Source organism: Triticum urartu, chromosome 4A (genome assembly GCF_056163025.1).
Source record: "Triticum urartu cultivar PI428250 chromosome 4A, HENAU_Tu73, whole genome shotgun sequence".
Classification (NCBI taxonomy): Eukaryota; Viridiplantae; Streptophyta; class Magnoliopsida; order Poales; family Poaceae; genus Triticum; species Triticum urartu.
This window is the reverse complement of record NC_141876.1, coordinates 605,956,212-605,971,356: the sequence shown is the minus strand read 5'-3', so window position 1 is coordinate 605,971,356 and position 15,145 is coordinate 605,956,212. Positions and strand designations below refer to the sequence as shown.

Genomic DNA, 15,145 nt, shown 5'->3' with positions numbered 1-15,145 from the left:
AAAATATTGTTGAGGTATTCATGGATGATTTTTCTATGTATGAAACTTCTTTTGATGATTGCTTAAGCAACCTTGATCGTGTTTTGCAGAGATGTGAAGAAGCTAATCTTGTCTTGAATTGGGAGAAGTGTCACTTTATGGTTAATGAAGGTATTGTCTTGAGGCATAAAATTTCTGAAAGAGGTATTGATGTTGACAAAGCTAAGGTTGATGCTATTGAAAAGATGTCGTGTCCTAAGGACATTAAAGGTATAAGAAGTTTCCTTGGTCATGCCGGTTTTTATAGGAGGTTCATTAAGGACTTCTCTAAAATTTCTAGGCCTCTGACTAATCTCTTACAAAAAGATGTTCCTTTTGTCTTTGATGATGATTGTGTAGAAGCATTTGAAATACTTAAGAAAGCTTTGATTTCTGCACCTATTGTTCAGCCTCCTGATTGGAATTTACCATTTGAAATTATGTGTGATGCTAGTGATTATGTTGTAGGGGCTGTTCTAGGACAAATAGTTGATAAGAAATTAAATGTTATCCAATATGCTAGTAAGACTCTATACAGTACCTAGAGAAATTATGCTACTACTGAAAAAGAATTTTTATCAGTTGTATTTGCTTGTGATAAGTTCAGACCTTATATTGTTGATTCTAAAGTAACTGTTCACATTGATCATGATGCTATTAAATATCTTATGGAAAAGAAAGATGCTAAACCTAGACTTATTAGATGGGTTCTCTTGCTACAAGAATTTGATTTGCATATTATTGATAGAAAGGGAGCTGAGAACCTCGTGGCAGACAACTTGTCTAGGTTAGAGAATGTTCTTGATGACCCACTACCTATTGATGATAGCTTTCCTAATGAACAATTAGTGATCATAAATGCTTCTCGTACTGCTCCATGGTATGCTGATTATGCTAATTATATTGTTGCTAAATTTATACCACCTAGTTTCACATACCAACAAAAGAAAAAGTTCTTCTATGATTTAAGACATTACTTTTGGGATGACCCACACCTTTATAAAGAAGGAGTAGATGGTGTTATTAGACATTGTGTACCTGAGCATGAACAGGAATAGATCATACGCAAGTGTCACTCCGAGGCTTATGGAGGACACCACGCTGGAGATAGAACTGCACTACTCTCTTCAAAGATGCCCGTAAGTTTGTCTTGTCTTGTGATGAATGTCAAAGAATTGGTAATATTAGTAGAAGTCAAGAAATGCCTATGAATTATTCACTTCTTATTGAACCATTTGATGTTTGGGGCTTTATTTATATGGGGCCACTTCCTTACTCGAATGGATATACACATATTTTAGTTGATGTTGATTACGTTACTAAGTGGGTAGAAGCTATTCCAACTAGTAGTGTTGATCATAAAACCTCTATTAAGATGCTTAAAGAAGTTATTTTTCCAAGGTTTGGAGTCCCTAGATACTTAATGACTGATGGTGGTTCACATTTTATTCATGGTGCTTTTCGTAAGATGCTTGCTAAGTATGATGTTAATTATAGAATTGCATCTCCATATCATCCACAGTCTAGTGGTCAAGTAGAACTGAGCAATAGAGAGCTTAAATTAATTTTGCAAAAGACTGTTAATAGATTTAGAAAGAATTGGTCCAAGAAACTTGATGATGCATTATGGGCTTATAGAACTGCATATAAAAATCCTTTGGGTATGTCTCCGTATAAGATGGTTTATGGAAAAGCATGTCACTTACCTCTCGAACTAGAACATAAGGCATATTAGGCCATTAAAGAGCTCGATTATGATTTCAAACTTGCCGGTGAGAAGAGGTTATTTGACATTAGATCACTTGATAAACGGAGAACTCAGGCTTATGAGAATGCCAAACTATTTAAAGAAAAGGTTAAAAGATGGCATGACAAAAGGATACAAAAACGTGAGTTTAATATAGGTGATTATGTATTGTTACACAACTCTCATATAATATTTTTTGCAGGAAAAATCCTCTCTAAATGGGAAGGTCCTTACGTCATCGAGGAGGTCTATCGTTCCAGTGCCATAAAAATCAACAACTTCGAAGGCACAAATCCGAGGGTGGTGAATGGTCAAAGAGTCAAACACTATATCTCAGGTAATCCTATAAATGTTGAAACTAATGTTATTGAAACCGTAACCCCGGAGGAATACATAAGGGACACTTTCCAGAACGTTTCAGACTCCGAAAAAGAATAGGTATGAGGTACGGTAAGTAAACCGACTCCAAAACAGTTCTAATAGCAATTTTTCTCTGTTTTGGAATATTTAAGTAAATAGGGAAATAAGAAGTAGTCCGGGAAGGACACGAGGCGTCCACGAGGGTGAAGGGCGCACCCTACCCCCTGGGCACCCCCCCCCGCCTCGTGGGCACCTCGTGTGCTCTCTGGACTCCGTTTTCTTGCATGATACTTCTTTCGGTCGGTAAAAATTCATTATATAATCTCCCGAAGGTTTTGATCACCGTACCACGCAAATATCTCATGTTTTTGTTTCGAGCTGTTTTCTGCCAGGGTTGTCGAGGCCAGGCATCATGTCGTCTCCCTCCTCCTCCAACAATGAAGGCAACGATGCTTGGCTAATGAAGATAGAGCTGAAGAGATAAGAGCCTGGAGAGATCAACAAGGATGATGGGATCAAGAAGGCCATGGGGGATCAAGTTCCGACAGTAGTAGACGAAGATATCCTTCAACCTCATCACAATCTCTTTACCCCAACGGAGATTGAAGCTTTCAAGATGATTGAGTTAGCTCGCATTCAAAACAAGTATCTCACAAGTGAAAATATTTTGTTGAAGGAGCATATCATCGCACTCAAGGGCATTATCCGCAAATTGGAGGATCTCCTACGCTCGACGTGCGACTATCCATCATCACCAACACCTTCTTCACCAACAAAGAAGAACTGCGTATCAGGTATGGGCACTCCCATTGGCAACTGCCAAGCTTGGGGGAGTGCCCTGGTATCGTATCACCATCACACTTTTATCTTTACCGTTTTTCTGAGTTTGATCCTTTTGGTAATATCTTGATATAGTAGAATAAAGTTTTAGTATGATCTAGTTTTGAGATTTGCTTTATGATCCTTCTATGTAATCGAGTCCGTGAGTTATATATAATAAGGATTAGTGTTGAGTCAAGTGCTTGATCATCTTGCTATGATCTTGAGGGAATAAAATAAAAGAGAAGAGAAAGAATAAAAAGAATTAAAGAGATCATATGGATCTTATGGAGATTAATGACTTCACATATAAAGAGTATGATGAATAAAAGTTGTTGAGAGTTGACAAGCATAGTTTTGGTCATTGTTGCAATTAATAGGAGGTAATAAAGAAAGAGAGGTCTTCACATATAAATGTACTATCTTGGACATCTTTTATGATTGTGAGCACTCATTAAAATATGACATGCTAAAAAGTTGATGTTAGACAAGGAAGACAACGTAATGGGTTATTTTTTCTTACATCCGAAATAAATTATATTGTCATGGATCATGCACCATGTTGAGCTTCCCTTTTCCTCTCATGCTAGCCAAATTCTTTGCACCAAGTAGAGATACTACTTGTGCTTCCAAATATCCTTAAACCCAGTTTTGCCATGAGAGTCCATCATATCTACCTATGGATTGAGTAAGATCCTTCAAGTAAGTTGTCATTGTTGCAAGCAATACAAATTGCTCTCTAAATATGTATGATTTATTAGTGAGGAGAAAATATGCTTTATACGATCTTGTGATGTGGAAGAAATAAAAGTGATGGACTTCATAATAAAGGTCCATATCACAAGTGGCAATATAAAGTGACGTTCTTTCGCATTAAGATTTTGTGCATCCAACCATAAAAGCACATGACAACCTCCGCTTCCCTCTACGAAGGGCCTATCTTTTATTCTTGTCTTATACTTCATACAAGAGTCATGGTGATCTTCACCTTTTCTTTTTACATTTTATCCTTTGACAAGCACAATGTGTTGCAAAGATCCTAATATATATAGCTAATTGGATGTGAGTTTTCATGAACTGTTCTTGTTGACATTACCCTTGAGGTAAAAGGCTGGGAGGTAAAACTATAAGCCCCTATCTTTCTCTGTATCTGACTAAAACTTCATACCCATAAATATTGCGTGAGTGTTAGCAATTGTGAAATACTAAATGATAGTTGAGTATGTGGACTTGCTGAAAAGCTATTATATTGACTCTTTCTAATGTTATGATAAATTGCAATTGCTTCAATGACTGAGATTATAGCTTGTTAGTTTTCAATAAAGTTTCTGATTCATACTTGAAATTGTGACAGATCGTTAGATCGTGTTTAGCGACAGATTTGAAAACCAATGTAAATGATTTAATTACTAGTTAATTTGGCAGGCTTTAATTCTTTAACTGTCTCATGCATCACATCATAGAAAAGGAAGGTGATTAAAATACCATAGTGAATAAAAATCAATATTTATTACCTCCTTATATATCACTTATTGATTCGTAAAATAAATCACTACGTATGTAAAATACACATGTATGTTACGTAACTTCAGTAGTACGTATACACATGCCCACCATCTAATTGGGTATACACATACACATACCCGTACATGTACCTTTTTTCAAGACAGGCACATATATACATAATTTTGTTAGTTGATATATGCATACCCACGTATGTACATAATTTCGTTACGGATATATATGCATACCCGCATATGTACATAATTTCTTTGGTAGGTATACGCATACCCGCGTATGTATATAATTTCCTTTTTTGCAGGGGTATGTATATAATTTTATTCATAGGTATATGTATACCCACGTATGTACATAATTTTGTTAGTAGGTATATACATATCCGCTACGTATATAATTTCTTTAATACCTAAAAACCTAGAATAAATCATTGGATATATACGTACCCGTGTATATACATAATTTCATTAGTAGGTATATATACCATGGGTATATTTATATTATTTGGAGTCGGCGCACAATTTGTTGATATAGATAATAAAACTATTTTGTCATGAATATCTCAGAATGGTATCAACTTTTATGTATACATTTATTCATCTCTGCGTAGAAAAAATGCACAGGCTGACGAGTCACATTGTGCGTACATACTATATCTGTTTCCTTTTTATTCTGCCATTCTCTCTCCATCAATTAATGTGTGTTTTAATTCTATTCAAATCAATAAATATAAATGGGTGGACATGCAAGCTATTAAAATGCTGGGTGCCTGGGCACCTAGGTGCCCCAAACAATTTACCTATATATATATATATAGTATTTTATTTTATCGACACCTATATCTTTAATCATGTGGACATATTTTTCGATATTGGCTTCGGACAAGCGAGGTCTAAGCTTGGGGGAGTTGATACGTCCATTTTGCCTCATGCTTTTATATCGATATTTATTGCATTATGGGTTGTTATTACACATTATGTCACAATACTTATGCCTATTCTCTCTTATTTTACAAGGTTTACATGAAGAGGGGGAATGCCGGCAGCTAGAATTCTGGGCTGGAAAAGGAGCAAATATTAGAGACCTATTATGCACAACTCCAAAAGTCCTAAAACTTCACGGCAGCACGTTTGAGAATATATAAAAAATATTGGGCGAAAGAAATACCAGAGGAGGGTCACCCACCATCCACGAGGGTGGGGGCGCGCCCCCTGCCTCGTGGGCCCCCCTGGCAGCCCTCTGATGCCCATCTTTGGCTATATGGAGTCTTTCATCTAGGAAAAAATCATACGCTAGCTCAAGGGACGAAACTCCGCCGCCACGAGGCGGAACCAATCTAGGGCTCCGATGGAGCTGTTCTGCCGGAGAAACTTCCCTCCGGGAGGGGAAATCATCACCATCAATCCTCTCATCAGGAGGGGGTCAATCTCCATCAACATCTTCACCAGCACCATCTCCTCTCAAACCTTAGTTCATCTCTTCTATCCAATCTTTGTCCCAAAGCCTCAGATTGGTAGTTGTGCGTTGCTAGTAGTGTTGATTACTCCTTGCAGTTGATGCTAGTTGGTTTATTCGGTGGAAGATCATATGTTTAGATCCTTTATGCATATTAATACCCCTTTGATTATCAACATGAATATGATTTGTGGGTGGTTAAGTTTGTTCCTGAGGACATGGGAGAAGTCTTCCTATAAGTAGTCATGTGAATTTGGTATTCGTTTGATATTTCGATGAGATGTATGTTGTCTTTTCTCTAGTGGTGTCATGTGAACGTCGACTACATGACACTTCACCATTGTTAGGGCCTAGGGGAAGGCATTGGGAAGTAATAAGTAGATGATGGGTTGCTAGAGTGACAGAAGCTTAAACCCTAGTTTATGAGTTGCTTCGTGAGGGGATGATTTGGATCCATATGTTTCATGCTATGGTTAGGTTTACCTTAATACTTCTTTTGTAGTTGTGGATGCTTGCAATAGGGGTTAATCATAAGTGGGTTGCTTGTCCAAGGAAGGGCAGTACCCAAGCACCGGTCCACCCACATATCAAATTATGAAAGTACCGAACGCGAATCATATGAACGTGATGAAAACTAGCTTGACGATAATTCCTATGTGTCCTCGGGAGCGTTTTCCTTTATATAAGAGTTTGTCCAGGCTTGTCCTTTGCTACAAAAAGGATTGGACCATCTTTCTGCACCTTATTTACTTTCATTACTTGTTACCCGTTACAAATTATCTTATCACAAAACTATCTGTTACCGATAATTTCAGTGCTTGCAGATAATACCTTACTGAAAACTGATTATCATTTCCTTCTGGTCCTCGTTGGGTTCGACACTCTTACTTATCGAAAGGACTACGATAGATCCCCCTATACTTGTGGGTCATCAACTATCGATAATTTAATGAACGTACTGCAAGTTATATATCACAACAAATATACTATTAGAAACTTCAAAGGTTATATTTCTACTCTCTCCGTCCCATAATATAATATGTTATTTTGGAGGTAGTAGAAAATATAAACATTGAAATTTCTCATAGTATATTTTATTGGATGTAATAACATCTTATATTGTGGGACAGAGGGAGTAATATATAGTACATGACCAACTTATATTGTTATATTGTGGGACAACTTTTGTAGTAACATATAATTCATATTAACTCGTAAAATTTACTACCTCCGCCCTTATTTATTGGTTCCCTTTGTATTTTGAGCCAAATTTTGACGTTAGATTTAGTTAACAAAACGTTAATGCATGCCGTCAAAGATAATGTCTTGGAAACTATATTCAAATATGAATCCAACGATGTAATTTTTGCTGACATGCATTAATATTTTTGTTAGTTAAATATATGGTCAAAATATGGCACAAAATCCAAAGGGTATCAATAAACCAGGACGAAAGTAGTATGACCTAGAGATACGTGCAAGACCTATGAAATAAGAGCGAGAAAAAGTAAGTTGTACGCGGTGCCAACTGCATGCAAGTGCCAACAAGTTGCCCGTAAACATATATGTGCACAAAAGTATGAGTGGCCAAAGTTTCTTTATAAAGGTAGAGGCAATGTCAAAGAAACTACAACATTCATGTATAGAAACATGTAGTAATCTAGCACAAATACGTAGTCAATTTCCTTCATATTTATATAATATATTCTGAGTTAATTTTAACTTTTTACCCCCATGCTTGATGCATGTGAAAGAATTGAACCCATTTTGAGAAAATCATGAATTCATACCCCCATTGATCAAAGTTGTGCCACATTTTACCCCTTTGCAATTTTGTCCCTAATTTGGTGCTAACTTGGCATGCCGCATAGACGGAATTTTGCTTTTCTCTGGGTTTCCTATGGTTTATTTGCAAGAGTGAATTGGTCAAGCGTGCTAAACCTGGTCGGTTTTTCCTAATTTTCTCTCAAGGTGGGTACCACCTGCTAATGGCATCGATTCAGAGTCTTCATGTATAGAAAGCTATGAAGATTTCGTGGATTACCGCGTCGATTCAGAGTCTTCATGCAAGAAGCAGGGGTGCCGCTTCATAATGGTCTGCCGAGATACTACTATAAGATAGTTGGGTTTTTATCTGTTACTTGACACATACATTCATTGCCCAAGATGGTATGTGGGAGCTTCCTGGAGCCAAGAGGTCTTGTATTTGATCCTCATATTAGAGATTTATTGTTCATATATATGCATTGCAATCTCCCTCGCAGGTGGGACCCACCTCGATAGCAAATTAGAAAATACCGACCAAGTTCGGTGCGGTCAACTAGTTCACTCTTGTAAATAAACCGTAGGCAAACAAGAGAAAACAAATAAACCACCGACGCGCATGCCACTCAACAACATATTGATGAAAAAATTGCATAGGGGTAAAATGTGGTGCAACTTTGATCAAATGGGGATATTAATTAAGGATGTTCTTCAAGGGGTCAACATGCGTGAAACATGGTGACAAAAATGGAATTAACTCATTTTTTTATGTTTTCACGTGGTAAATATCACGTACAATTGATACTAAGAAGCATGTATGATGTGATCAAAGTGGTGATGTGAATGCAACGACTACAAGAACCGCATTCTAGAGAAACAAACTAATAATACTAATGTGTTAAAATTAGTAGATGTTGACCAAAAAATTAAAACAAGTTAGGACAAGAGTGTGCATGCAAGATGAAAATGTTTGACCAACTTTTGTATGGAAACACACTAACATTTGCACTGGCTTATGTTTCCAAGCAACATTGAATATAAATGAAAATGAGCAATTTAGACTAGTCATAGTGGGGAGTAATTTAGACTAGTGTCATGCATATGACACTAGTCTATGTTACTCTCTCTCTCTCTCTCTCTCTCTCTCTCTTCTTTAATTGTCTGTCACATCAGTGTGTTTGCTATTCCCGAGTGTATGATACTGGCTAAGATACCACCACTATGAGGCTGGTCATAATGATAGTATCATAGATAGTATCATGCATGCCAACTAGCAATTTTGTTGAGGTGGCATAGAATTAAATGAAAAAAGAAATGGATGGGTATCATATCATGGTACCGTATCATAATAAATGCTATACTACTACGTGTCATGCATGACAATAAATAAGGTCATCTATAATACATATGGATACTATGCATTACATTAGAGAGATAATATTATAAACTATTATCATATGTATGACACTAAAAAAATATGATACAGCCCGACCAGCCTAAAGGCACGTAGCATGCCTCCTCATGCACATGCCGTCCATCTATCATTCGGACGCAGCTTCGGTGCCTTAAAGGCATCTGCTTTTGGGTCACTGACATGTAGACCAGTCACCTGTTGGGCTCACATGTCATAGACACAAAGATAGATGTCTTAAGGCACCGAAGCGTCCCTATCATTCCTCGTTACTCGTTAGGTGAGCCTTGCAACTGATCAGCAGGCGCCACCCACTCGTTTCCTGGCTCTTTCGGGCCGGCCGGCCGGCTCCATAGCAAACAAACACAGACGTACTACGAGATCGGACCAAAGCCTGAGGCAAGTTGTTCTTAATTTATTCGCTCAACACCGTGTCTCACTTTGCCTAACGGGCAAGCAAAGTAACTAGTACAACCCGTAAAATATCATTATGGACCATGCATCGTGATTAGGCGAGTTAACCAAAGTTCACAACCACTAGCTTAGAGCGTCCACTTTAACGTTAATTAAGTACTACTACACTGCACACCGAGGCTCTACCTGTCTTTATCTGACAGGGTAGCTTTGTTAATTCGCTCACACCAAAGACTCGCTTGGCACCTTCGACGGGGTTGCACACGCTAGCTCGTGATCATTCACGTGCCTGCCATCGTTAGCTGACCCAAAGAAATTTCCTGGTTGCTCCTTTTCAGTTTTCCTCCTAGCAGAACTTGTCCGAGGTCTCCTCTCCGGTACTCCAAAGCTTGCACACAAACACCTACGATAGTTCGGTGCACTACACGGACGAGAGATATAGCTATTTCCTGTTACGCGATAGAGAGCTGATGGTTTGCTATGGTCTCTGGTTGCCGTGTGTGGTGCGGCCCGGGCTGAATCCAAAGCATCTTTACTCACCCAACTCGTTAATGCGTACCGAGAGTAGACTCAACCTGAACTAATTGAAGGCGATTTCAACAGAATCCGCTCATGAGTAAACTACACTGTCTTTTCACGTCGTTTCTGTTTAATGCAGTGCTGACAACAGATTTTGGCCATCGCATTTGAAGTGGCCACAAATGCAAACGTTTTCTACCGGAAAGGTCTTCTTATCGCCAAAACGGACAATGTTGATTTTTGGTCATCCACCAATGTACTCCATATGCAGCCTTGGAAGCCAAAACAGTGGACTGCTGCAGCAGAGTCTAAAGATGGCTCGACTGTCCGGCCAATTCGCGCCAGACTATCTTGCCGTACCCGTACAGAGTCCGGGCTGCTGTCCGGCTAACTGAGCGTTGACAACACAAGGTATAAAATCACCCCCCAAAAAATTGGACAGCTTGGGCATTGTCCAGCCAAAGTTTAATATTTTTTCGTCAACATTAGTTAGAAACCCAGTTTCGGTATTTGAATCCCCCCCCCCCCCCACCCCCGCCCCGCCTGTTCGCTCATTCGCCTCCCGCAGGCGACGGGTGAGCCCTAACTCCTCTCCCCTCCTGCAGGCCCCCTCCTCATCCCTCTCCCCTGCCACTGGCGTGGACCGCCGAGGTCTTGCCCACGTGGTGCTGGTGGCAGCGGATCGGTCTATTCCCATGCGCACGGAGGGTGGCAAGGGGGCTCCTGACGGTGGTGGCGTGGCTCAGCCGCCGGCGGTCCGGCTTGGTAGAGTGGGTAGCGTGAGCCAGTGCGTCGGCACGACCGTTGGCTACGGGGCGACGAGGTGGTGAGGGTGGCCGGCGGCGCCCGCTCGGCCCAGATCTGTGCCCCTTAGGGCCCCATATGGGTCAGGACGGGACTGCTATATACTTCGTGCGGCCGCGATGCTCCTTGGAGGTGGAGGTGGTGCGACGGCGGTCTCCGGGTGGTGGGGTGCTGTCAGCCGGACTGCAGCATGGCGGTGGGGGCTTCGTGGGCCTGTATAGGCCTGACCGGGCCAGTAGAGGCCTGGTGTGTCCCTATTATCGCGTCCGGCCGGCTACCGTGATGGCGGTGGAGGTAGTACGACGACGGTGTTCGGGTGGTGGGATGCTATCAACTGGCTTGCTGTAGCGTGCAGTGGGGGCGTCGCGGGCCTGTATAGGCCCAGCAGGGCCAGTAGAAGCTTGTGTGTCCATGTTGCCACGTCCGGTCGGCTACCGCCATGGCGGTGGAGGTAGTTTCCTCCCGCATAGTTGCAATGCTATTGTGACTAATTCCTCTGTCCCCTCTTCTTTCCTCTAGGCCTCATGTCGGTGACCACATTGAGACAACGAGAATGGCACCAAGATTGTGGTGGCGCATGCTGGTGGGCAGCAAGTTGGGTGGAGCACTACGGATCGTCCGGGTTGGTGGTGTCTTTTTGGGGGTCGGCGCAAATCCCTGCTGCCTCGTCCGGCACCGACGCGGTGATGCCTGCAGGTGCCGCAATTCCTTCCTGAAGGTCCTCGTGTGTACCCTTTCCCTGATGCCGTCTGCGTATCGTGAGAAACCCTAGGACTAGTCCAGACACTATCATCGTCATCATCACATTCATTTTTGAAGGTGTTGCTTGGTACGCGGCACTTCGGAGTGCTATGAGCATGGTGGGAATTCTCTGGAGCGCGCAACGGTTGCGGGTCATCTTTGTTTCGTCGATCTCCTGGTGTCGGCATTTGTTTCTTTTTTTTCTTTTTTAATGTATTATTCGTGGAAATACATAGCTGCTCACGGGACGTCTTAATCTTTATGAATATTATACATCTGTCGTCAATATCTCTGGTAGACGAAGAAGACTGCCAGGTACTATTCTCCTTTCAAAAAAAATGACACTGACTACAATCCGCGGGCGAGCGGTCACACGCGTCCACACACGAATACATAGCTGCTCACGGGACGTCTTAATCTTTATGAATATTATACGTCTGTCATCAATATCTCTGGTAGACGAAGAAGACTGCCAGGTACTATTCTCCTTTCAAAAAAAATGACACTGACTACAATCCGCGGGGCGAGGGTTCACACGCGTCCACACACGAAGAGTCTATTAAAGAGTCCTGGAGCTTATGAAATTGCTGAAGTAGCCACCAACGGTTCATGATGTACCCATACATCACCCAGCATTGATATTGCGTTGTTGGATAAGCCCTTTTAAGCTATGATCCTAAACAAACTAAAATGAAAAATCTGGTTAGTCTTTGTGACAAAGGAAGATATAATACCCCCGGTCAAATCTGGTCTTTGTGGCTCTTATCTACCAACTCCTAGCGTGTCCCAGTGCGCTCTACATTTCAACTTTGTTGCTAATCATTTATATTGACCCCATTCGAAGCTTCGCACCTTCTTACTTGCAGTGTTGTTTCCGCGTGATTTGGGTAAGCATTTCGTTTAAGAAGGCCCCTGTGTTCAAGGCTGCAACCCACACGGGCAGGTTTGTAGCTCCAATCTGTCTTCGTTGAAGGCAAGGGGACGGGTAAGCTCCGTTTAATTTTGTTATGAATAAAAAAACTTCGTACATTTATCTTGGTCTCCTCTTCTTGTTTGTCCTCTAGTTTTTTTTTTTTTTTACTTTCTGATTTTCATGTTTACGATAATGGATGAATGGAGTTTTCGAAATTGAAATATGACAGTATGTTTGTTCGTTGAACAGGAACTTAACCAAGCTGTCTGGGGACCCAAACTTCACCAAGTTATCTCTGATCGGTTCTCGGTTTTTGTTGAGATGGTAAGCAGCCTAGCTCTCTCTCTCTCTCTCTCTCTCTCTCTCTCTCTCTCTCTCTCTCTCTGATCGGTTCTCGGGTAGCTCTCCCTCCCTAATGCGAATCCATAGCTGTCCTCTAGTATAGATCAGCCAAGGTCGGGAGCCTCTCTTAGGAACTACAATTTTGAGGAAAAATTAAAAAGCCGTGTTGTGGGTGGCCTTTTTCTTAACATACAAGCTGAAGTCGTTTGTGCATGCTGCTGTTCTATGCACGCTGATGGCAAGAGCTAGCCAGCTACCTAGCTAGATAAATGCCATAGAAATAGAGTTTGCACTGCCAAACGCAACGGCTAGCTAGTAAATTTTTCAGCGTTCTGTGGTCTAACCAAACAGGTATTCTGCACTGTGACTACTTCAAAAACGTTGTTGTATTAAAACCATGGTAATTTGTACCTATAGGCAAAATGACAGTAGTTTTTGATACGTTGATTTTTTTTCCAGTACTTTACTATCAAACACGGCCTAAATGTTAATTGCTCTGCTGAGTGAATTTTTTATTAAGTCTCTAAGCATACATAATTATACAATCATTGATCATTCTTTTAGGAAAAATCTAAAGGATGAGTTTCCATTACAACCGTGACGCCATGTTCTTACTTTTCTTTATTTTATTTATTTAGGTCGATGAACTGAAGAAGCGTTTTGCTGGCTTTGCCGAAGGAGTGGTGGTTATGGTATGCCCAGTGCTTGTAGCAATTGCTCTCGACAAGGTCGACGTCAAAGTGTATGGACACCACGCTTTCTTTGCCATGCTCGGCATGGCAGCTATCACTTTGATAATCGGTATCTGCCCCTTTCTCGTCTGCTGGTTCTCCGGGATATTCGTCAGCCCTGTCCCGGTTACCGCTATCCTGGCAACCCTTTCCTCTTGTTCCCTCCTCATCCTCACCTGCTTCATCGCCCAGCTCGTTGTCCCCAAAAACACTTTAATCATCTGGGGCGTCGTATTTGGATTCCTCGTCCTGCTTCGAGCAGTCGAGTACTACCGTCGAGGGGATTTCAATCAGTATGAACAAAACAAGATACTCAATGAATCACATGAGTTCTTGACGGGTGTCACTGGAGTTCTCTTTCTGGGGCTGGAAGGTTTGGCACTCGAAGGTCATGACGATCCGATGTTTCAAAAGGGCGGGCCTGTGGCGAACGCCAGCTTCATAGTTTGCGCTACTGGCGTATTCATGATGTATCTCGAGATGACCCCACCTATAGATTTCTCACAACAACGTCATATTGCTCTTTTGACTCTGACGCTTGACAGCTTCATGGCTGGTGGTACCTTCATCCTGTTGATGCTCGTCATGTTTAAGCTCATGGGGCTCTTCGCCCTCTTCCTCTTGGCACCCCCGTTTGTAATCATCGCCGTACTTGTGTACCTTGTCGCCTTCGATGTACCACCAAGAGAACATGTACCACCCCTTCCCATCAACAACGCCCCCGCAGGTGATGAGTCCACACCGGCTTCGCTGGAACTGACAAAAGTCACCTTCACCGGGTTCTTGGCTGTGTCAATTACAGTCATCCGCGACACTTCGCCCAGCAAATTGACCGGCTGTTTCCTACTATTCGCGGCCGCGGCTATTGTGTTTGGGCTCTCATGGAGGCTCCTGTCACAGTCCCACATAAGGAAGTCTTTCACCGGTGTTTCATCTGATCCTTTTGATTCTTCTGCCAGTCTGGCTTCCTTGGGCACACACGTCTGCATTGTAATCGCTACGTTTCTACTACTAGCAATGGCCTGGACATCGAGAGGAAAACCATGCCAAGTAGTGAAACCATGTACTTGATATTACTTTTTCTACACATGCATTTTTTTAATCGCACCTGCGCTCATATATATGTAACAGGTTTTGTACTAAATCTGTAATTTAATTCAATTCTTCTTTCAGATTCATACACTGAAATCTACTATTTTCTTTACCACTTAATTATTTATTATTGAATGATTTTCGAATCTGCCACAATCATCTCTTATTTATACTTCTCCTAATTTTTATAGTATGATATTCCCTCTATGTATGCCTTATTATGATTGCCTTCAAGTCCAACTTCAAGTCCAACTTCTTAAGCTTGACCAAGCCAGCAGATCTCGGGTAGGGGGTCCCGAACCATCCGCCTTAGACGCACAGTTCGGGACCCCCCTACCCGAGATCCGCCGGCTTTGACACCGACATTGGTACTTTCATTGAGAGTTCCACTGTGCCGTCACCATAAGGCTCGATGGCACTTTCGATCATCGCTAGCGATGCGTTCCAGGGTAAGGCTTTCCTCCCCGGACAGATCTTCGTATTCGGCGGCTTCGCAT

General features: G+C 41.6%; 1 protein-coding gene across 1 annotated transcript; it reads left to right on the top strand.

Moving 5' to 3' along the window:
- The first annotated feature begins 12,408 nt into the window (after positions 1 to 12,408).
- Positions 12,409 to 14,734, top strand: LOC125531905 (uncharacterized). The gene is made up of 3 exons (XM_048696123.2): positions 12,409 to 12,555; positions 12,733 to 12,807; positions 13,464 to 14,734. The coding sequence occupies exons 2-3, from the start codon at positions 12,805 to 12,807 to the stop codon at positions 14,625 to 14,627; spliced, it is 1,167 nt and encodes a 388-aa protein (XP_048552080.1). The 5' UTR covers positions 12,409 to 12,555; positions 12,733 to 12,804; the 3' UTR covers positions 14,628 to 14,734.
- Positions 14,735 to 15,145: the final 411 nt, after the last annotated feature.